We start from the raw sequence: 24,527 nt of genomic DNA on the forward strand, positions 1-24,527 counted from the left end.
AGGCACCAGCATTCACACGTTCATCCATAGGCCTACACGAGCTTCTCATGAGAAGTTATCAGATTACCCCATGGCTCATCGTCGTCATATTCGCCACAGCTGACACAGGTACATGCAGAAGTAGCATTTGCTCTGAGAAAAAAATTATTTTACATGACTTAAGTACCTCCTTTCTGAAACTGAACCGAGCAGAAATGTTTGAATACCTGTGAGTTATTCAACGGGTAGATTGGAGGGCGCGGCAAAGACGAGAATGAAATTTGTCCTCCTTTGTTGACCCTGTATTAGGACGGCAGGAATGTGACTGCTGGATTTGAAAGGCAACTCCACCCCCCTGTGACTCGTGACATTCTGTCTGTCTCCACCCAGAAATCTTAATTTGGTATATTCTCTTCTGCCCTTCGTTGTCTGTATTTCACGTATCAGAACCAATTAGGCTACTTGATCCGCGTCTGCGGAAGACCATTTGGAGCCGCATTATCATTGGCTTGTCACTTGTCCTCCGCTTATCGTTTAAGTGTCTTAATTGAATGGTGTGTATTGGCGACAGATCAATTATTTTCTCTATTTCTGATATGGAAATCACAATATTTAAGACATAGGCTTTCTGATGGTTTGGAGTCTTGTAGTTTAATCTAAGCTGCCACCTCCACTAAATCTTCTGTTCTTGACAGTGCAGCAAATGGGAGTCTTTTTGCCTGAGTGACATCATACTGGGTTCCATTTTTTTTGGTGTGGGTTACAGTATTGTGCGCATTAGACATAAGATTGATAAGCTATTCTTGATCAACATATGAAATACTGTTTTTTGGCAGAAGTTCCCCTTTAATAGTCAAAAATCACATGATTGACTATTGGTGGCTAAAACGTGTAGTGATTTTTAAGGAATGTTTGTTTGAAACAACAAACATTTCACAGCACTACTTGCTTGCAACCTGGGTGTGGAGGGTTAATGATCTAGTAATATCAGTAGTTCAGCAGAACTGAGCTAGTGCTGGTAGCTGTGGCACTAGTCATAGTTGCGGTACAGGATTATTAGCCAAGGAGTGACACTGTGAAGCAGCCTCAGCTGTGACTGCAGTAAGTGCAGTTGAATTAACATAGAACGGAGGATGATGTGCGCTATGAAAAATTGACAGGGAGGGAGGAGGGGGGAAGGTGTTGGATGTTGTGAGAGAGGATGAGATAATTCGCATTTTGTAGGTCATGAGAGAGAGCGAGAGAGAAAAGATTTATAGGGACAGAGAAGGAAGGGGAGGGATCAGGTTTTATCAGCTTATGAAATGGTCGCGTGCTTTTTTTTCCAGGACGTTGCACGTTCGCCGACTCCTGACATTGTGCTATTATGTTTTTGTTCATGTTTGACGTACGTTTGGGAATCGATGTAGAAATCAGAATGAAAAGAAAAGAGAGAGCGGGAGGGAGGGAAAGGGAAAAAGATGGTTTGGCTTATGTAACATCTCTTCTTCTTGAAAAAGAGAGAATAAGAAACCAAAGGATAACAGTATATACTCTCTTCAGTGCTCGCATGAAATAATTTAGGTTCTTCGCTTAAACTTGTTGATGTTAATGAGGGCACCGCTGACTTCTTTTTCAAAATTTCAGCGACGGTTACGTAATGGGAATAAATACCAGGAACAGCGGTTTCGCCCAGTATCAGTCTGTTCGCCGCCAGACACGATCATCGTCAAAATGCTGTACCGGCCCGGTCGCCCGAACGAGGCAACGAAATATCGAGTCGCAAACCGCTGGTCCCGGTGACTGGCGAACAGGCGGGTCTTTTTCAGTGTTAATCTGCATTTATGCACAGTCAGTGCCGCAGTAACCCTTTCTTACCAGGGTTTGTGTCCCAGCACGATGTTGAGGGGGGAAAAAAAATCCCATTTTTTTACATTACATTACATTATAGGCATTTAGCAGACGCTCTTATCCAGAGCGACTTACACAACTTTTTACATAGCACTTTACATTGTATCCATTTATACAGCTGGATATATACTGAAGCAACGCAGGTTAAGTACCTTGCTCAAGGGTACAACGGCAGTGTCCTTACCCGGGATTCGAACCTACGACCTTTCGGTTACGAGCGCAGTTCCTTACCCACTGTGCCACACTCCGTCCCTCATTTTCAAATACTCATCCTGCATGCACGCTTCATAGCATGGGTTGCCTTTTGTTGCTTACTGATACACTATATGGCCAAAAGTATGTGAACACCTGACATCTAACATCTCATCCAAAATTATGGACATTGATATGGAGTTGGTCCTCCCTTTGCTGCTATAACAACCTCTCTTCTGGGAAGGCTTTATACTAGACGTTGGAGCATTGATGCAGCAATTTGCTTCCATTCAGCCAGAAGAGCATTAGTGAGGTTGGGCACCGATTGGCGATTATGCCTGGCTCACTGTTGGCTTTTCAATTGATTGCAAAGGTGTTGGATGGGTTTGAGATCAGGGCTCTGTACAGGCCAGTCAAGTTCTTCCACATCACTCTCAACAAAATAATTTCTATATGGACCTTGCCTGGGGGCATTGTCATGCTGGAACAGGAAAGGGTGTTCCCCAAACTGCTGGGGAAGCACAGACTCATCTAGAATGTGATTGTATGCTCAAGCATTAAGATTTGCCTTCACTGTAAATAATGAGCCTAGCCCAAACCATGAAAGACAGCCAGACCAAGGGGTGTCCAGATAATTTTGGTAATATAGTGTATTTAGAGGCTGGAGGCTACAGTTTTTTTTTCTTTCTTCTGAGTAACACTACCATTAATCATTCCATCAGTGACCTGAAAAAGCCTCAGGAAATTTTAGACAGAAGTTGGTGAGCTTCCATTTTGGAAGACATGTTTCATGTTCTTATAGAGCTGTTTTGTTGTAGAGGGGTGTTTTGTTATTTCTGTCAAAGCTTTGTTTTGCTGTCAAGTTAATTTGTGGGATGTTTGTAAAACTGTCAAGATTTCACTGAAAAGATCTCTCTGCATGTATAGCTACCCAATTAATTATATTTTCATTAAAAATCTAAGAAAACAATACAAATACAAGGATCATAGACATACTGTAACTGCTGAATTGGCAACTACATCTACAGAGGATGCAACATGTAAGTGTGCTAAGTGCATGCTAAGTGGCTACCTAGCTACAGTACCCACTTGTCTTTCTGAGTGAGTAATATTGAGCTCTCCGGATAATGTAATATAGCTTAACATCAGGGATAGGCAGCTAAACCAACCAAATAGGTAGAAATACTAAGGAAGGCTGGTTTCTGTTAGTCAGCCAGTTATCTCAGACTAGCTACCAATCACTCAAGCAGTTTTGGGTCAGACAACAGCAAATGTTATCATAAATAAAATACAGGACTTAACATTTAGTGCTACTGGTTAAGTATACTGAGACTTATCTTGGCCAAAGCCTACGCCTCCAAGTCAAACAGTGTCGGAAAAAAAGCATTCTTTAATTATCAATGCAGAAGTGTGCTTTCATTCAGGCTACCTCCAGTTCCAGTCAAGTAAATGTTTGTTTTGGTTTGTCCTGTCTTTGCTGTTTTGCTTTGTGTACAGAGGAACTCATTGGGAATGTAATGTGAGTGTCACCTGTTCATCTCAGCTCTCTAGAGAGTAATCCAGTTTACATTAGTACTAATGGTACTAATGTAAATGGGAAATGTGGCAAGTAATTGCCACACTCGGTACCAATATGAATTAGTAATGTGAATTTTTGCTTCACTGGCGTCTTGTTCTTCAACATCATGGATGTATAATAAAATATTAGTTACTGTATCATTTATAAATATAATATACTAGAAATATAATATTATTAAATATCAGAGGAAACACTTGGTTAGTGAGCGCACTTTGTCCGGTCTACAGTTGGTCAGGTTTAGGTTTCCCTCTTTTTCACGTGTGTGCGTGTTATGACCCGGTCTTGGTCATACTGTAACGGCAAAAAGGATAAGGGTAAGTGACTGGGAAATGGGAATTATGGGAACTGTAACTGACAAACAACTCCGGTCCCTATCTGCCTATCCAAAACTAACTAACCTGGCTAGTCTTGAAAGGCTTGCCTGGTATGGGCCCGCTTTGAATGCTGAGCTGTGGGACACTTAATCTGCAGGCCGAGACCAAGAGCCAGAATAGCGTACCCCCAACGGAGATTTAAACTTCAACCCGTCACCTTCAAAAGCAATTAAGGAAACATAACAAAGCAAAATAACAAAATAACATCCCAATGGAAGGATTTGTAATCCAGCTGGGGACACTAAATAATTGGAGTCACTATACAGTGAGCAGAGGGGCAAACAAGAGTCGAGGTTGAGTTTAACAAAACCGAGTCATTCACACGAGATCTACTGGGTAGACAAACTAGAAGGGCAAAGGCAAGAATCTGAGTTGAATGGAATGAGTCAAAATGGTCAAACATGAAATCCAGTAGGCAAACAATCCAGAAGGGCTCGACTAGAATCAGAATTTAACAAAACAAGGTCAAATACGCAAAGTCGAAATGAGTAATCTCTACCCACAAATACAGAGCAAATTCGAAGAGCTAGTCACCACTGGTTAATGGCAAATGGCAGCTGTTTTAAACCGAGTAACTGGAGATGGAACGACCGACCTGATGACGAACCAGAAGAACGAGACACACGCAGCAGAGGCAAATGTAAACACAAAACTTATGAGGTCTTAAGAGTGCTGTGTGTGTATGTGCGTGTGTGTGTGTGTGTGAATGTGTGTGTGTATGTGTGTATGGGTGTCTGTCTGTGTTTGGTCTTTACCTTTAGTTGCTTGTGTTGATCATGTTAAACAATTTATTTTAAATTACATTCATTAAAATTACCAGTGCTTATTTTGGGATGCTGTGTTTAGTAGGCTTTGTTAGTGATTGTTAAACTTTCATGACTTGGGAATGTGTTGATAAGTCTTGAATACAGCTTATTGTTCAAGACTTATCAACTCATTCCAAATAAGTTATCAAAATTTAATTATTACACATCACTTAGGCTACAGTAAATGGTGTATAATAAACATGGAAGTACTTCATTTTATAACAGGTTTGTTATTTCATTGGAGGGGAAAATCCATCCTTTTGACCTAGATGTTTAACACGTGCACGCACATCCTGTGCTGGTTGTTGATCCAATGTTTCCCTTAAATAGCACAATGCACCATTTTGTTTTCTTTTCGCAAAGCTGGAAATCCTCACACTTTTCTCTCTCATGGCAGCATATCCTGAAGACTCATTGTTGGCCATAATTTGCCGGGTCTTTATGCTTTCCTTGTCAGGCGTGGGCTATTTTGGATGTGGGCTTTGAGCTGTGTTCAGCACCCATAGATCTTGACCTTGCCATCTGGACAAATACATGGCTGCACTTTCAAACACAACTGAGCTTAATAATCAATGTTTTTATCTAATTATCTAGTTAAATGTGGAAGATTTGTAGTGTACTTATCCTAGAGTTATAACTATTTCCTGTATTTCCATAAAATTGTGTTCTAGTAATAAAAATCAGCATTGTTCTTTTTTAATACCTCAGCCATGTTTGAGCCACAGCAGTTAAACAGACTCGCGCAATATGTTGTCTTGCCTATTACTGGTGACTTTGCTCCCTTAGCAACTGCTTGACAACCGCACTAGCTTTACCAGGGTATAATCTACACAGTCCTTGTCGATTCTAGTTTTTTTTTTTTTTTCCTCTCCCAAAAAAAATAACCCTCTTAGCTCAAATTAAATTCTGACTGGTTGCGCTGCGGTTTTTATTTAATAATGGCCCAGTGTGCTGCCGTGATCTGGCCCGGGAGAAAACCGCGCGGTCTCTCAGCGCGGTCTGCGTTTGACGGAGATTGACTGCTGCAGAAGCACCCCCTCGATGCGCTGTTGATACGCAGCGGCGTCATTAGCACCATTTCAGTGAAGTGTTAATGTACTGCTGTTTCCAGCCGCTACGCATGTTATAGTAGCGCTCTCTCTAAATCCTCTGTTAATGTGCTCTGCTCTCTCTCTCTTTCTCCCTCTCCCTCTCTCTCTGTATCTCTCTCTCTATCCTCTATCTGTATCTCTCTCTCTATCCTCTATCTGTATCTCTCTCTCTCTCTTTCTGTGTATCACTCTCTCTCTCTCTCTCTCTGTCTCTCTCTCTATTCCCCCTTTCCTCTCCCTCTCCCCCTCTTTCAGGGCAGTGATGCCGGGCATGGTGGTGTTTCGACGGCGCTGGTCGGTGGGCAGTGATGACCTGGTGCTCCCCGCCCTCTTCCTCTTCCTCCTGCACTGCACATGGTGAGGCGGGGAGAGGAGGGGGGGGGGGAGAGGGGAGAGGGGGAAGGGGGCGAGGGGTTAACGGTTTCCCCAATCGCGGCGCTGACCTGGCTTTGTAGGGAGGTCAGAACCCTACAGTGCAAGACCCTACACACAGACAATATTTACGTCTGCCATTATTACACGTTGCTGTGAATGCGGCCACAGCGGCTCCCTAATGTTGGTAGCCATGATTACAGTACAGTCAGTGGACAGCAGAGGTGCCCGAGCCTGGGCCTGGCAATATGGGTCCTTTGGGGTTTTTAAAAAATGTTAACCAAGCCCATTCATTACATACAGTGCACATTAACAGGGCCGAACAAATGCTGCCTGCCCTTTGTCTCTCAGAGCCCGCGTGCCATTCATCGTCTGGAAAGATCTAGAAAGTCTACACGGTCGTCACGCTCCAGAAATAGGATAGCTGACCCCTTACTTTGAATGAGAGTCGAGGGAGCCATAGCAACTCTGCACTGTTCTTTAGAGTGCTTTATAGTGCAGGGACTGTGCGTGCGCGTGTACACTAGTGTGTGGACACGCAAACATTTTCTGCATTCTGTCTGTGTTCATGACTTCACGTTTGCCATTAGATATAATTGTGCACTTGCTATACCGTTATTAATTAATAACATTAAAGGATCATTTGCACTGTTTAGTCGACGTGGATATACTGGATTTATGGTGCCTTATGTACTCGTTTGTCAGTTTGAGAGGCCTGGGCCCCTCGGTTGTGCTATTTGCCTAATTAGGTGCCTGTTTAATTTAGGCTTAATGTGTGTGTGTGTGAGAGTAAGCCCTGAGGTATTGCGAGGATTATGAATCTGAAAAGCGGTTTTTTTTTCTAACACGGTTTCGCGACTCCAGGCTGGTGGTGCTGTCCGTGGTGCTGTTTGGACTGCCCTACGGCTCGGACCAGTCCTGCTCCGTGACGCTCGTGGACCACGGGCGGGGCTACCTGGGCATCCTGGTCAGCTGCCTGATCTGCGAGGGCGCCATCATGTGGCTGAGCATGAGAGGCAGCATCCTGTACACGCAGCCCCGGGAAGCCGTGCAGTACGTGCTCTACATCAGACTGGGTATGCACACGCACACACACACACACATGAACACACGCGCACACACACACACACATGAACACACGTGCACACACACGCACACACACACACGTGCACACACACGCACACACACACACATGAACACACGCGCACACACACACACACATGAACACACGCGCACACACACACACACATACAAACAGGCATACGTTAGATAACAACTTGCAACAGGAAGTTTACAAACTTCACAAACAAACTGGAGAGGCAAACCAGTCTGCATGAATTAGCGATTAGCTAATTAGCTCGCAAGCTAATGTGCAAATGACATGCACAATCAACCCTATGTCAGCCAAACTTAAAATGGAAGGAAACGCGTAGGCCTACATGTTTTAGTACTATAAATATATGCTTGCCTTCCTGCTTCTTCCTTGCTCTGGCGCCAAAACGAGGTTCTTTTCAGCTTCATTTTTTCCCCCTCATCTTCTTTTAGCTGATGTTCGCTTGAACTCATGAGCATGGATAAATGAAAAGGCCTCCTGGCTGCTCGCTTGCTCACTTCAGGCCTGCTAGACAAGGCCCAACGCATCCAGCAGGGCAAACAGATGCAAATGGAAATTTAAATTCAAGCAAATGCCATATCTCTGACCTTTGAGCACTCCTAGTTCTTTTTTCCTCAATTTCTCCATTCTGATGTCATGATCTTCTGCAAAACTAGCCATCCAGCTAATTGTAATGCATAGCTATTGGTTTGAATGCTGGAAATAAGACAGACTGGGTCAATATCCTGCTGTATGCAATTGGTATATCATGTTTTATGTGTACTTACGCAGCCAGAGATATAACTGCTTTAAGAAGGAATATCTTACTTTTGTGCCTCACCTTGAGAGGAGAGGCTCCTACTGACCAACTAGGCCCATTGAATATCATGAATACTGTTCTACATCACCTGTTCTGTACAGTATTGATGTGTATGTAATGCTTTTCAATTATGTAGAGGTTGTGGATAGAACTGCGTTGAGCTCCACAGTCAAATAGACAGGCTGTGGTAAGTTTGGCATCAGAGTTGAGGATGGTGGGCAGTGGGGGAGGGAGTGGGGAAAGCTCTAGGGGGTAATAAAATAGGCTTCACACATATCACTAACTCCACAGTCCTGGGAAATAGGGACATGAGAGGGGAGGGCGGAGGGGTCTCAAGGGGGCCCCCTTGTGGCCATGGGGCCCATAAGCGAATGCTGTTAGTTTTATAGCGAGGACGAGCCCTGCATACAATTATGAATGAGTAAGACATGCACACACTCACACACACAAGACTGCGACTTGAGGTGTTTTCTCACATTCTGCGACTCAGCAGAATGCTAAGAGCTGATTTGTGAGATTCCTGCCGACTATTGTCTCCCGTCTTCATAACAAGTTTAACTACAATTGTGCATTGTTTACATGTTGGGTACCAGCAACGTCAACAACACCCTCTCCTCTACACCCCCCCCCCCCCCCCCCCCGTTTCTCTCCCTCTGTAGCTATTTTGCTAGTGGAGCTGGTGTACGCAGTGGTGGGAATTGTTTGGCTGGTCCGGTTCTACCAACCCTGCTCTGACATCACTGCCAAGAACCTGACGCTGGGTGAGGAGCGAGGGATGGTGAGGGTGGGGGCAGGGAGGGGAGGAGAGGGGTGGGGATTCCACTGGTGTGGGAGAAGGAATGAAGAGGTTACGAATTAAAGAGGTGTGGGAAGCTAGAGTGAATATTAGTCATGAACCTGTTGTATGATTTACTTGTCAACCATTTTGAACACAGACTTCCTTTCACCCTGTGAACTTGTTCAGGGATTGATTAGTTTTGACTTAAAGACCTAAAATATAATGTTTTTTTCAAATTTGCTCTGATGTAACCACCTTTTAAACTCACAGTGAGAACTTTGAGAGCACATGTGACGTCATATGTGTAACTTCTGCACAGCATTCCCGTTAAGTCCGCTGTAAAAGTGTGTATTGTTCTTAAAATTAACGTCCTTCATGTAAGTACATGAATATATACATGAAAATATAACCAATCGGTATGTTCATTGAGTATGTACACATCTGGAATCAGTGTTCTGATTGGTGTGTCTTTTTTAAAGAAGAAAATGTTTTTCCTGCAAAAAAAAAGTCTAACAGAGATGTAATTTTTGACATTTAACAATGGAGGCTTCTGTTTCTCCCCAGGAGTGCCAGAAATGCTAATCTTTGTCTCCAACGTTCCTCAGGTATCGTGGTGTGTAACTGGCTGGTGATCTTCAGCGTGTGTTTCACCCTCATGTGCACCTTCGACCCCACGGGCCGCACCTTCGTCAAGCTGAAGGCTACTCGCCGGCGTCAGCGCAACCTCACTACTTACACACTCAGGTACACCCTCACTACTTACACACTCAGGTACACTCTCACTACTTACACACTCAGGTACACCCTCACTACTTACACACTCAGGTACACCCTCACTACTTACACACTCAGGTACACCCTCACTACTTACACACTCAGGTACCCCCCTCACTACCTACACACTCAGGTACACCCTCACTACTTACACACTCAGGTACACCCTCACTACTTACACACTCAGGTACACCCTCACTACTTACACACTCAGGTACCCCCCTCACTACCTACACACTCAGGTACACTCTCACTACTTACACACTCAGGTACACCCTCACTACTTACACACTCAGGTACCCCCCTCACTACCTACACACTCAGGTACACCCTCACTACTTACACACTCAGGTACACCCTCACTACTTACACACTCTCACTACTTACACACTCAGGTACCCCCCTCACTACCTACACACTCAGGTACACCCTCACTACTTACACACTCAGGTACACCCTCTCCATTTACACACTCAGGTACACCCTCACTACTTACACACTCAGGTACACCCTCTCCATTTACACACTCAGGTACACCCTCACTACTTCCACACTCAGGTACACCCTCTCCATTTACACACTCAGGTACACCCTCACTACTTCCACACTCAGGTACACCCTCTCCATTTACACACTCAGGTACACCCTCACTACTTACACTCAGGTACACCCTCACCATTTACACATTCAGGAACACCCTCACTACTTACACATCAGGTACACCCTCACTACTTTCACACTCAGGTACACCCTCACTACTTTCACACTCAGGTACACCCTCACTACCTACACACTCAGGTACACCCTCAACATTTACACACTCAGGTACACCCTCTCCATTTACACACTCAGGTACACCCTCACTACTTACACTCAGGTACACCCTCACCATTTACACATTCAGGAACACCCTCACTACTTACACATCAGGTACACCCTCACTACTTTCACACTCAGGTACACCCTCACTACTTTCACACTCAGGTACACCCTCACTACTTACACACTCAGGTACTTACACACTCAGGTACACCCTCACTACTTACACACTCAGGTACTTACACACTCAGGTACACCCTCACTACTTACACACTCAGGTACACCCTCACTACTTACACACTCAGGTACTTACACACTCAGGTACACCCTCACTACTTACACACTCAGGTACACCCTCTCCATTTACACACTCAGGTACACCCTCACTACTTACACACTCAGGTACACCCTCACTACTTACACACTCAGGTACTTACACACTCAGGTACACCCTCACTACTTACACACTCAGGTACACCCTCACTACTTACACACTCAGGTACTTACACACTCAGGTACACCCTCACTACTTACACACTCAGGTACACCCTCACTACTTACACACTCAGGTACACCCTCTCCATTTACACACTCAGGTACACCCTCACTACTCACACACTCAGGTACGCCCTCACTACTTACACACTCAGGTACACCCTCTCCATTTACACACTCAGGTACACCCTCACTACTTACACACTCAGGTACACCCTCACTACTTACACACTCAGGTACACCCTCACTACTTACACACTCAGGTACCCCCCTCACTACCTACACACTCAGGTACACCCTCACTACTTACACACTCAGGTACACCCTCACTACTTACACACTCAGGTACACCCTCACTACTTACACACTCAGGTACCCCCCTCACTACCTACACACTCAGGTACACTCTCACTACTTACACACTCAGGTACACCCTCACTACTTACACACTCAGGTACCCCCCTCACTACCTACACACTCAGGTACACCCTCACTACTTACACACTCAGGTACACCCTCACTACTTACACACTCTCACTACTTACACACTCAGGTACCCCCCTCACTACCTACACACTCAGGTACACCCTCACTACTTACACACTCAGGTACACCCTCTCCATTTACACACTCAGGTACACCCTCACTACTTACACACTCAGGTACACCCTCTCCATTTACACACTCAGGTACACCCTCACTACTTCCACACTCAGGTACACCCTCTCCATTTACACACTCAGGTACACCCTTACTACTTACACTCAGGTACACCCTCACCATTTACACATTCAGGAACACCCTCACTACTTACACATCAGGTACACCCTCACTACTTTCACACTCAGGTACACCCTCACTACTTTCACACTCAGGTACACCCTCACTACCTACACACTCAGGTACACCCTCAACATTTACACACTCAGGTACACCCTCTCCATTTACACACTCAGGTACACCCTCACTACTTACACTCAGGTACACCCTCACCATTTACACATTCAGGAACACCCTCACTACTTACACATCAGGTACACCCTCACTACTTTCACACTCAGGTACACCCTCACTACTTTCACACTCAGGTACACCCTCACTACCTACACACTCAGGTACACCCTCAACATTTACACACTCAGGTACACCCTCACTACTTACACACTCAGGTACACCCTCACTACCTACACACTCAGGTACACCCTCACCATTTACACACTCAGGTACACCCTCACTACTTACACTAGTGCTGCACGATATAACGAATTGTGGGGTTTTTTCTGCGTAATAAGAATGACCGTTGCTGTGGGGCATGTAAGGCAGCCAATCAGCAGCAATACATTGCGGCTTCCATGAGATTGAGAACACAAATCACATGATCACATACAAGCTGTACGACGTTGCTGCTGGTGTTCTTATCAACACCCGGTGATGTGTTTTCCCGGAAGCCTTTCACATGGCCTCTGACGCTTGGTTGTTTACTACCCCGTCAGGTACGAAAGATTTCTTACATGCCCCATGGCGGTGGTTCGTATTATGTTTTAAAAAGCCACAATTCAATACATTCTGCGGCCCTGACTTACACAGTCAGTTACACTCAGTATTTACACACTCACCACCTACCCACTCAGATACACCCTAACTGCTTACACACTCAGATACATCCTAATTACTTACACACTTAGGTACACCCTGACTACTTACCCACTCAGATACATCCTAACTGCTGACACACTTAGGTACACCCTGACTACTTACCCACTCAGATACATCCTAACTGCTTACACACTCAGGTACACCCCTACTACTTACACACTCAGATACATCCTAACTGCTTACACACTCAGGTACACCCTTACTACGTACACACTCAGATACATCCTAACTGCTGACACACTCAGGTACACCCTAACAATTTGCACTCTCTGGTACATCCTAACTACTTACACACTCAGATACATCATAACTACTTACACACTCAGGTACACCCTCACAACCCACACTCAGGTAACTTTCTGTTCAGGTATAGACCAATCTCGACAGGCTGCTATGACCTTATCAGCTCATACCGATGCTGTACTCTGATAGTTTGTCCATTGACAGGCTTAAATTGGATCACTTATGTGAAATCTAATGGTGTGTTCTGAATTTCATACAGCCACTTCCCTATGCTGGCACTTTGCTAAGGAATAAATGGTAATTACTCAGTGAAGGATTTTGCGTAATTTTGGCTTATTTGTTACTAACAGAGATTTTATTCTCTCTCCCCTTCTCAGACACAGACTAGAGGAAGGGCAGGCCAGCAGCTGGAGCAGGAGACTCAAGTTCTTTATGTGCTGCACCAGAGCACAGGACTCCCAGTCAGTGAGTGGCTCCCCCTTTTGGACACCATGCAGCATTACACCATTAAATCCACAGAAAAATAATGTGACAACTTGGCACATCTTTAATTTGGAACACTACCAAGGCTATTGTTTTTACAAAAGAAAATGTTTGGAAAATAGCAGATGGATGGTGAATAATTGATGGTGAGCTTTCTGTGTCTCCCACTCCCTTTTCCTCCCTGTCTATCCCCTCTCCTCTGAAACCTTGCCAAAGCTTTTGTGGCCTTTCCTAACTTTTGATAAACATCCCCTTCTCTCCTCTCCAGGACGCATACTCAGAGATTGCCAGTTTGTTTGCGGAGTTCTTCAGAGACCTGGACATCGTGCCCAGTGACATCATCGCTGGCCTGGTGCTGTTGAGGCAGAGGCAAAGGTCCAAGAGGTCCGCCATTCTGGATCAGGTGAGAGTGCGAGGGATGGAGCAGGGAGAGAGTGGTAGAGAGGTTTTAGTGGTCTGCCATTTTGGATTAGGTGAGAGAGCGAGGGATGGAGAAGGGAGAGAGTGGTGGAGAGGTTTTAAAGGTTCCCCATTCTGGATCAGGTAAGAGAGCAAGGGATGGAGAAAGGAGAGCGTGGTAGAGCGGTTTTAATTGTCTGCCATTCTGTATCAGGTAAGAGAGTGAGGGATGGAGTAGGGAGAGAGTGGTAGAGAGGTTTTAATGTAATGTACAAGGACAAGGGAGAGTGAGGGGAAAGGGTTAGAGAGCAAGAAGAGAGAGGGGGGAAAGAGTTATGAGAGATGATCTGGACATTCCAAATTCCGGACCAGATGAGCGAGTGAGGGATTGGGGGAAAGAAAGAGTGTGAAGGAAGGGAGGAAGGAGGGAGAGACATAAAAAAGCTGGTTCTGTCAGTCAAAGATGAGAATGCATGAATATGCGATTTCCTGTGCTTTTAAAAGCTGACCTGGCACCCCTGTAAAACCATTGCAGATTCACTGTGTTTTTTGTTTTTTTGTTCCACTGGGGTGGGGGTGGGGGGGGGCGGGGCGGGTGGGGTGTTCTGTCTCTAATGCCCGAATGTGCCCTCCCCGCTCTGTCCTGTTCCTCTGAAATTCTAATGACCTAGTTCCAGCAAACACTGCCCCGCAGTGTTTGCTGCAATTTGTTATGTTGCATATACTCATTTATAATATTCATTTTCACGGGAAAGAAAATCGACCAGTGATTGAACTATTTTACTCTGCTTTGCCATTTAGTGTTAAATAGACTGGGTAGGCAGTATGACAAAAAAAAAACAACTTCAGTGAACGACTGAATGAATTATTGAATAATCGTAGATAGCTAAATGGGAACTTGTAAATAATTTATACACCGCCTAGGAGAAAGTAATAAATTAGCTGGACAAATGAGATTTTCCACAGGTAATATTATTTATTTTCTTATTTGCTATAGAATAGCTAAGTTGGTCAGACTGTGATGAAAAATGAGTTCGTCTTGACATTAGAAGCACGTATCGGTGAGTGGATTATTTCAGAACATTCTAGTTTGAATTCATTATCTCTTTGTCCATGAATGAAGGGAGCCCCCCAGTGGTGAGAGCCCCCCAGTGCCCCAGAGCTTTTTAGGTTTCTTCCGCACTGCCCCCCCATTCATCTCCGCATCTAGAGCTGAGAGAAAGAGAGCGTAGAGCGGGGTCGCGTGATGGAAGAGGACTGGGGATCAGTGGGGCCCATGTGTAGGCCGTGTGCCTAACCGTGTTGCGTGACTGTCCTCCGTCTCACCGCCAGGCCAACAACGACATCCTGGCTTTCCTGTCCGGAATGCCAGTCACGCGTCACACCAAATACCTGGACCTGAAAAATTCGGTGAGGGTGCGCACGCACGCGCGTGCTTGTGTGTGTGTGTCAGAACGTGTGTGTGTGTGTGTGTGTGTGTGTTTGCGTGTCTGACATGTGTCGGTCATGTAGCTGCAGAGCGTATCCACCTTTAGCTAGCCTAGCGTGTGAGTGTGTTTGTGTTTTTTATGGCGCCTGTCGGTACAGATGCTTTATGTGACGGGATGCGCGTGTGCTGAATTCCTCTGTGGTCTCTCTCCCCCTCTGCGCAGGCCGAAATGCTGATGTATAAGGAGGTGTGCTACTACATGCTGTTCGCCATGGCGGCTTACGGCTGGCCCATGTACCTCATGCGGAAGCCTGCCTGCGGACTGTGTCGCTTGGCCAGCTCCTGTCCGTGAGTCCATCCGCCTCGTACAGGTCATACTGTAGGCCCCCTCAGACACACCAAACAATGGAAGTATCTGAGTGGCGAAGCAACGTGTTCAGTCTTACCCGGTGCTACTGGAATGGGATTCATTTAATGGTATCTCGATTATCTGACTCTAAAATAATGTTTGAACCTTTCCTCTGTCCTAACAGTTACACACGGAGACTGCACACTATCCGCCAGTAGTGTGGCTATCTATCTTGGTATACGTGGACATGCCTCTGGCGTGTGTAGCCTGCAAAGATACAATTGTGTATCTTGCGATGACACTAGTGTAGGCAGGTAGGCAGGTGACTACAACTACAACTACTGAACCGCTAGGTTTGCAGTCGTAAGAGTCAAAGAGGAATGCCAGGTTAAAGTGAATGCCATTTATTGTGCAGTCTGTTCAATAATAGCAAACTGTGTGTGCACTGCAGAACATGTAGTGGAATTTCTATATGCGGAGGTCGTGCAGGAGGTCGTATTTACGAGCCTCCTCAAACCATTTCACTTTTTTCTTGTATATTCAAGGATCAAAGAAAAACCTCAAGTCATCAATTAAAGACGGACTCATAACAAAACAGTACATCAGTGATCCTGCTTGTGTATTCTCTGTAAGCCTATCGTAGTGGGTTAATTGTTGTCCCAAAGGTATTAAGATATTTTTAGTCAGCACCCACTATACCACACCACCAAAAACTACAACTTGTTCTCCGTGACATTGGCTTTCCAACAATTCCCAACATGATTACGCTGTATAATGGAGAACCTAAGGTTTACATAATGCTGATCCAGTAGAATATTTAGCAACTCTGTCTATTAAAACCTGCTGACTCCCTGTCAGCATGGTAATCGCAGTCTGCTTTCCTTTGGGAGTCTGATAAGGAGCACAATTCTGCAAACCACCCCCGCAATACCCTGCAAAAACCTGTGTACCAAAGCCCCTGTATTTGACGGACTGGCACTGAGTACAGACTGCTTCCCCAAGTATCTGATTCCATCACTGAGTACTTGCTGACCTATTTATGCTCAGATCACTTCCTCAATGACCGAGTTACACTTGAATCACTTTCTCACCGAGTGATGTACACACTGCTGACTTGATTACTGATGGATTTCCTAACTACTATATTAACTGCTTAGATATATATTTTTGGTAAATGTTGCTAGATTGTATTTGGTTTTGCTGAACTTCTCTTATCTGCAGACTTCTTTGTTTTGCAGTTCCAGTGACTGATATCATTTATCTGATATCTTGAGAAAACTATTCAATGTGTCTTCAGCAGAATATAGCAAAACATAAAACTCTTTAAGTTTTAATGAAGCAAACGGCTCTTGCCAAGCAGAACGTCTGTAAGCAGTGTGACATTTTATAGTTGTTTCTACTCGTCGTTCCGGTATAGATTTATAAACTGTTTCTGTTGAAAGCAAGTTAACTCCTGTGCACCCGGGCCTTTGGACTCCAGCGGTTTGTGACTGACGCTGTCCGTCACTCCCCAGGAGCTGCCTGTCCGTGTCGGGGTCCCGCCTGTCGCACGTGACCGTGGAGGAGGACAACTGCTGCGGCTGCAACGTGCTCGCCATCCGCAGGAACTTCCTGGACCACGACCTGAAGCAGGTCCACATCGTCTACACCTCCTGCCACGATGCCGTGAGTCAGGGAAGGTGGGGGGGGGGTGGGGGTGAGGGGGGGTTGAGGGGAGGAGAAGGGAGGTTGAGGAGTTCAGGGATTGCTTTCTGTTTTCAGGCCGGTGTGCGATATTTGGGCTGGCGATGTTTCTCGACAGAAGGAACGCCAAATTTGAGCTGTCTTGTTAAGGAGCCGACGCTTAATTTCTCGTGACCTTGTTTGTTTTTTCGCAAGGCTCCACGGGTGAACATGAAGACTTCAAACAAGACTTTAATACCTTTGTTGGGTCATTTATTAAGATAAAGAGGAATAACAAATTATCATGTGGCATTAAAGCAGTACATACTGTGAACCTTTGTTGTTTTAAATGAGCTAAAAGTTATTCTTAGAACAGGAGTGCTTTATTCTTACATGCAGAGTATTTTAATAGCAGTGGCAAGGATTCCATCCCATGGATTTCCGTATCTACATGATACATCCATGTTATTCTTACATCCAATTCTTTTGTAAGCGGGTTCCTCCATATGATACAGTAAAATAAATATTGTTCAATATTTTCTCATGCTGTGGATCTTTTTCCTCTCTCTGGGGCTCTGTTTCTCAGGTATATGAGACACCTTTCTTCGTGGCAGTGGATCATGAAAAGAAGAAAGTTGTCATCAGCATCCGAGGAACTCTGTCACCCAAAGTAAGATTGGCTCATAGATTCATCCTCTCATGCACACTTCTCTCTCTCTCTCTCTCGCTATCCTCATTTCTTTCTATCTTGCACTCCTCTGTCTTGCGCTCGCTCTCTCTCGCTTTCTGTGTTGCTCTCTTTCTCTGCCATAAACCATGATGTGAGCTTTTATTGTTCGTTTTGTAATCACAGGGAAACTGTCTTTCATTGTGTTTTTGATTGTATAAGGCATACTTTTCTGTTTTGTTTCTTGGGAAGGCCTTTTGCTGCACCGAGGGAGGCCAAAGAGATTTTTCTTTTGGGTTGATTTTCTCCTTATGTAAAAAAAGAGAAGGAACATCTGCCAACTGAATAATTTTATTTTGGGCCAATAAAAAATGGCAGTATATATCAGCAGGAAAAGCACAATAGGACAGAGAGCAGAGAAGGCGGCAGTGCCATTCTTCAAAATGATGCAGGGTAGAGTTAGAGCTTCCTAGAATTAGAGGTAGAGTTCTGCGTACTATAAAGCTATCAACACCCTCAAGCATTTTAAAACCGTTTGGTGCTACCAGGAGGCAATATGCTCTGTAATGGAGGGAGAGTTAATATTTGCAGATGTTGCGGATGCTTTTGAGTGACTACTGAGTTTTTTTTTGTCTTGTTTATGTTAAACCCTTTTTATTATTATTTGTCTTGTTTATGTTTTGTCTTGTTCTCTTCATTTGTTTTGGATTTGTCGGCCGTGCCCCGACACTAGTTAAATAAAGGGAATTGTTTAAATTCAAATCTCTCTCTCTCTCAGGATGCAATGACTGATCTGACAGGAGACTCTGAGCGTTTGCCTGTGGAAGGGCAGCAGGGTAACTGGCTGGGACACAAGGTGAGCGCTTCAATTAAAATATCACCCCACCGCCCCTCACTTTGGCCTGAAATCTGTGCTCCATGGCAACCTTATCTCACAAGCGAGAGAAAAAAATCTCTTATTAGAACGAGCTCTAAAAATCCCAAAAGAACAGTGCAATTACAATGCAAAGCATTAAAACGTCAAACAACTGGAGCAAATGCAGAGAACTGTGGGCTAGGTCAATTCTGTGTAATTACGAATGTCCTGAATTTTTAAAAATTAACAGTTGCACTCACAGTATTCTCGCAAGAATTGTCGCAGTTTCTTTCGGTAAGAGTAACACATCGGTATTGGGGGAAATCAGTGGAGCAGTCGAAGGGATTTAGGCTACTCCCTGGCCACTAGAATTTACTGGAGAACCTGTTCAGAAGAGTCTATGTGAGCAAAACCCAAGTATCTGCTCTCTGCAGGGCTAACTGGGCACTTCACATGCTTTCGGTATGTGTGAAAGGCTGCTGAGGTTATTCTTCCACTCTCCCTGATCGCTCGTTCTCGCTCTCTTCTTCCAGGGCATGGTTTACTCAGCCGAGTACATCAAGAAGAAGCTGGAACAGGAGATGATCCTGTCACAGGCCTTTGGAAGAGACCTGGTACGAGAGCAAGCGCTCCTTACTGCATGACGTTACATTACAGTACATTAACAGTACATTATAGGCATTTAGCAGACGCTCTTATCCAGAGCTATATATATATATTGCACCCATTGCACCCATATATATATATATATATATAAATAAATGTATATATACTGAAGCAATGCAGGTTAAGCACCTTGCTCAAGGGTACAACAGCAGCATCATACTGGGGGAATCCAACCTGTGACCTTTAGGTAACAAGACCTGTTCCCTTAGCCGTTATTATACACTGCCGCCCTGCTGCAGTGTATGTCCGAGTGCACTGCGACGATCTGGGATCAATAGCCACTGAAAACTATCCACCTGGAAAAACTGTCCTTTTATTAAGGCTGTGTTCTTGACTTGACTCTCTCAGGCTTTTCAGAGTGGCAGGGCTGAATTAATGCTGCGGCCCGCGAGTCACACTGTGACTTACTGAGGAGCAGAAATTTCCCAGGAAATGAAATAATTTAACAATTTCCGTGTTGTGTATCGCGGGTGTGGGGGTGTACTGTAGAAAACCTGCCTAATACCCAGGCGGTCAGCGGTCTGAATCTCAGTCATGGTTTGGACTTTGATATAGCTTCATCCCAGCCCTGGTCTGAGCCAGGAAACTTTACCGAGTCAGCGGTCACCCAGACACACTGTGGACCACACGCTGTTCTATCGTAGTGCCAGTGACATGATGCATTTCCCTTCACATCAAACTTCCAGTTTAAAAGTATGTGGTGTCACCCAGCTGTGGTTCGTACCCTGAACTTCCCGGAATCCTGACAGCAACTCTTAATGATAAAGCCGCCGAACCGACCGTGCCAAGATAATCTACAATGCATCATCGCGATTGCGCTGGTAAACCCTGACAGGCTAATAAGCGCTGCGGACGTGTCGCCGGGGGTGACGAATGCCCGCTGACAGAACACTGCGGGGAAACGCTGAGCCGCGCGCGTCTGCTCGTATTTCAGGGAAAGGGCACCAAGCACTACGGGCTGGTGATAGTCGGGCACTCCCTGGGCGCGGGCACGGCCGCCATCTTGTCTTTCCTGCTGCGCCCCCAGTACCCCACGCTGCACTGCTACTCCTACTCGCCGCCCGGCGGGCTCCTCAGGTGAGAGGGCGGGGTAGTCGGGCTGGGCGGGGACTGATGAAATCGAATTGTCCGGAAAGGCTAGCTTGAGTTGTCAAAAAAAAGAAGCTGAAATTCCATTTACAATAGCTTCCAATTTGGGTGCTCTGGTGGATAGAGCCATAATATTATGAGCTAACATTTAACTTGCTGCCGTATAGTGTATATTATTATCTGTGTCTAGGCTGATTAAATAAATTAAATATTAAATATCATTAATTAATGATATTCCCAGGCCTGGGCCTCCACTTACACTAGAAGTATGCCTTCGCCACAGGGACTGTGATTCTGTTGTCTAGGCGACACAATGAAAGAGCCATGTTTGCATAGGAAAAGGGAAATGTTGTGTCCAGGCTTATGACTGTTTCAAATACGGGCCTACACACCACGGAAGTGGAGGTCCCCGCTATCTTTCATTTTCATGCTCTTTCCTCCCCTCTTTCTCTTCCCCCTCTTTCTCATCCAGCGAGGACGCAATGGAGCACTCGAAGGAATTTGTGACCTCTGTGGTTCTGGGGAAGGACCTCGTGCCCAGGTTTGTGTTAGCAGCTGACAGTGTACCAGCACCTCCTCAAAAAAGTGTCACAGAATGGATGTATGCTCAAGCCATGGATGCTGAAGTACATGCATGTGTTTGGGATGAAGGCATGATACTGTCTGTGTGTACGCAGCATTAAGTGAATAGTTGCATGCGTGTGTTTGCGCATGTGTGTGTGCGCGTGTGTGTGTGAGTACATCTGTCTGTGCTTTTGTGCTTTGTGTGTTTGTTGTTTTTCTCTCCAGTCTATTGACATTGAAAAAAAAATCTGTCTACAGAATTGGTCTTTCTCAGCTGGAAGGGTTTCGTCGCCACCTACTGGAGGTTTTACAGCGGAGCAACAAGCCAAAGGTGAGTTCCGGTTTGATTGAGCGTTCTTTGACGTTTTGCTCATCTCAGCTGTGCTCACGATATTTGCGTGTGACTTAACTGTTTGCATGAGGTATTGGAGGAAAGTTAGCCTTGTTTTCACTAGCAAATGATTTGCACTAATGTGGAACTGTCATTGCAGTCATCTCTAAACCCACAAGCCCCATCGTCTGTTAAACAGGCCTGCGGAGTGAATACTAATCATCCTGTCCTCTCTTTGCTCTGGCCCAGTGGAGGATCATCATGGGGGGCACAAAGTGCATTCCCAAATCTGAACTGCCGCTAGAAGGTGGCCCCGAGGCCCAGACCACTGCCCCCCCAAGTACTCGCCTTTGGCTGCACCCCAGTGACCTCAGCATCGCCCTCTCTGCCTCCACCCCGCTCTACCCCCCGGGCAAGATCATCCACGTGGTCCACGACCACCCTCCAGAGAGCTGGTGAGAGGAAGGATGGATGGAGAGGGGGAGGGGCATTGAAGGTTGAAAGTAGAAGGGATACGGAGTGGTAGGCCTTTCAGTGCAAGACTGATAAAGAGCACTGTTTCACGCTTGTAGCATATTGCCTGCATTAAACATATTGCCTGCATTAAACAGACTCTACAGTATACTACTACTGTTCTAGTGCACTTCTCTTATTAGAACAGAATATAACAGAATATACCTAAACTGAATATATCACCATACTACTCCATACTCCACATACTGTACCACACTACTAATATCAGATCTCTGTTATACCTCAATGCACCACACTCCTGCTATACCACACTGTTGCTATCATATTTCTGCTATATCACAATACTGATATCACACTTTTGTTATACCAAACCACTAATATCACACCACTGCTATACCACACTACTGATGTCATACCACACAATTGACTTCACACTTCTGCTTTAGCACACTACTGATTTCACGCCTATGCTATACCACACTACTGATATCACTCTTCTGCTATACCACTCTACTGATATCACACTGTTGATATACCGGACTACTGATATCACACTTCTGCTGTGCAACGCTGCTGATTCTGCTATGCCACACTGCACCACACTAATGCTGTATCAGCACACTGTACACTCCTGTGCTGCTGGTTTGGGCTCTTACAGCTCCTCTCTCACCCCTGCAGCTGTGGTCAGGAGGAACCCACTTACTCAGCCCTGTGGGGGGACAACAAGGCCTTCGACGAGGTCATCATCTCACCCGCCATGCTGAACGAGCACCTGCCCCACATGGTAATGGACGGGCTCAACAAGGTACGTGTGCACCTGTGATTGGCTGCGGGCTGAGGGCATGTGCGATGATGCAGCAGTGTGAGTGAGCAGTGCTTCTGCAGGGAAGTGTGCCTCTCTCTGGCAGCACTGGGAATTTATCCAAGGTTGTTTACTGTAATATTTATTCCCGAGCAGTAAATTGTCTCTGAGCTTTTTGTTTGCGTCCTCCTGATTACGATGCACGAGCCGCTTTGGGTGTTAAGAGGGACGAGAGTAACGCGCTCTGGCTGCTTAAAATGCGCTGTGTGCTGGAAACGTGCCAGATCGTAGGCGCACCAGAGCACACTGAGCTGGGTACAAGTATGAGGTCATCCAACAGAGGGTGATCGCTGCATGGGGGTTATTATACTTAATCATTATACTGACTGGGTGTTATGTCTGCTGTCTGGGAACCTGGGCCAGCTGTTGGAACATGTATGCCTCTGTGTGTGTGCGTGTGTGCGCGTGCGTATATTTATGTGCTTGTCTGTGTCTGAATAAGCCTGTTAAACATTTCAGTGACGGAATGTGCTATAATGTTCCTGAGCAAGCGCAGGCTGTTAGGAATGTGTGCAAGAAGGATATTGTTTAGCTTTTCGGTTTTCGTATTATTTGGAGAAATGTCCATTGAAAATCCATTGCTATGTACGGCAGATAATAACCGGGAAACTCATGGCACTTCGTAAATCATGTATTTTTCTTAAAATCTAAACAAGTATTGCCTGAGTCGTTCTTGTAAGTTATAAAACATCATTAAAAATTCTGGTGAGCTCTGCAATACCTGTCCAACTCGGCACTATCGTATGATTACAGTCGAGCGTTTCTCCAAAATCTCAAACATCAGACGGCGGCCGCGATAAACTATAAATTTCGCAGCAACGGAAATGACTGGATGCGCTGTCTTTTGAGACGGGTTAAGACAGAAACATGACACGCCAAATTGCCCGATCGACAGAGGACAAGTACCCGCGTATGCTGGCTACAAATGATCGATTTTCAAATCACAAAGACAATGACAAATAACCGCGAGCTTGAATGTCGATGTAAATGTTCTTTCTGCGTTAAACATGACCGCGTTCACCCAACCTGCTTCAAGATTACTGCCAATTGTCTCAATCATAGAAGTAATCTTGTCGAGTGGGGTATTCCGTTTATCATACTCTGGGTATTTGTGTTATGTACATATAGTAAGAATCCCCTTTTTACATTTTTGTGTGAATTCTTCCTGTTGCCCTTAACAACATACGGAGAAAAGCAGGTGGTGACTGCTGTACGTTGCATGCAAGGAAGCATTTTGTGTTTTCAAGCTTAGAATCCTTTCACCACGTAGTAAAACATATGCCAAACCACAGCTAATGCCTTTTCATAATTGACAGTTCTAACAATGTTTTGCAATCTGTAAACAATACATGATGGCTATTGGATTTTACTTATTGGATTGTATCACTGTCTAACTGACAATACTGGAAAGATGACTTCATTTTCTGGTTGATGACGATGGTTGTACTAACAAACTGATTGAACTCTTTTCTAATGTGATTTGTGCAGTGTTTTCCATGTAATAGAGCATGTGTGTGCCTGCAGACCTTCAAATTGTATGTTCTACGTTTTGGTGTACACACCAATAAGACCTGTTTGCCTACTTTTTTATATGGCAGACCTTTGTGTTCTCTTGCTTATCTTGTCATTAGAAAACACAACAAGATGGCAAGTTCATAAATATTTAAATTCATTAATAATTCAGCGAGTTAATTAACAATTATTTCTTCATAGAAACTACCTTTGCAGAGCCTTG

General features: G+C 45.0%; 1 protein-coding gene across 1 annotated transcript in view; it reads left to right on the forward strand.

The window, feature by feature from the left end:
- Window positions 1-24,527, forward strand: part of dagla (diacylglycerol lipase, alpha) — a 47,850-nt gene that overhangs the window by 11,156 nt on the left and 12,167 nt on the right. Inside the window, exons 2-18 of the mRNA XM_035418542.1 lie at window positions 6,167-6,268; window positions 7,148-7,359; window positions 8,856-8,957; window positions 9,580-9,718; window positions 13,339-13,426; window positions 13,713-13,847; window positions 15,176-15,253; window positions 15,496-15,620; window positions 17,136-17,286; window positions 17,870-17,953; window positions 18,729-18,806; window positions 19,340-19,420; window positions 20,407-20,549; window positions 21,034-21,102; window positions 21,384-21,456; window positions 21,706-21,911; window positions 22,609-22,735. Coding sequence (XP_035274433.1) covers window positions 6,174-6,268; window positions 7,148-7,359; window positions 8,856-8,957; window positions 9,580-9,718; window positions 13,339-13,426; window positions 13,713-13,847; window positions 15,176-15,253; window positions 15,496-15,620; window positions 17,136-17,286; window positions 17,870-17,953; window positions 18,729-18,806; window positions 19,340-19,420; window positions 20,407-20,549; window positions 21,034-21,102; window positions 21,384-21,456; window positions 21,706-21,911; window positions 22,609-22,735 — 1,986 coding nt within the window. The 5' untranslated portion in view covers window positions 6,167-6,173. The remainder of the gene's footprint in view (window positions 1-6,166; window positions 6,269-7,147; window positions 7,360-8,855; window positions 8,958-9,579; window positions 9,719-13,338; window positions 13,427-13,712; window positions 13,848-15,175; window positions 15,254-15,495; window positions 15,621-17,135; window positions 17,287-17,869; window positions 17,954-18,728; window positions 18,807-19,339; window positions 19,421-20,406; window positions 20,550-21,033; window positions 21,103-21,383; window positions 21,457-21,705; window positions 21,912-22,608; window positions 22,736-24,527) is intronic.

This window comes from Anguilla anguilla, chromosome 5 (genome assembly GCF_013347855.1).
Source record: "Anguilla anguilla isolate fAngAng1 chromosome 5, fAngAng1.pri, whole genome shotgun sequence".
In the NCBI taxonomy this organism is placed as follows: Eukaryota; Metazoa; Chordata; class Actinopteri; order Anguilliformes; family Anguillidae; genus Anguilla; species Anguilla anguilla.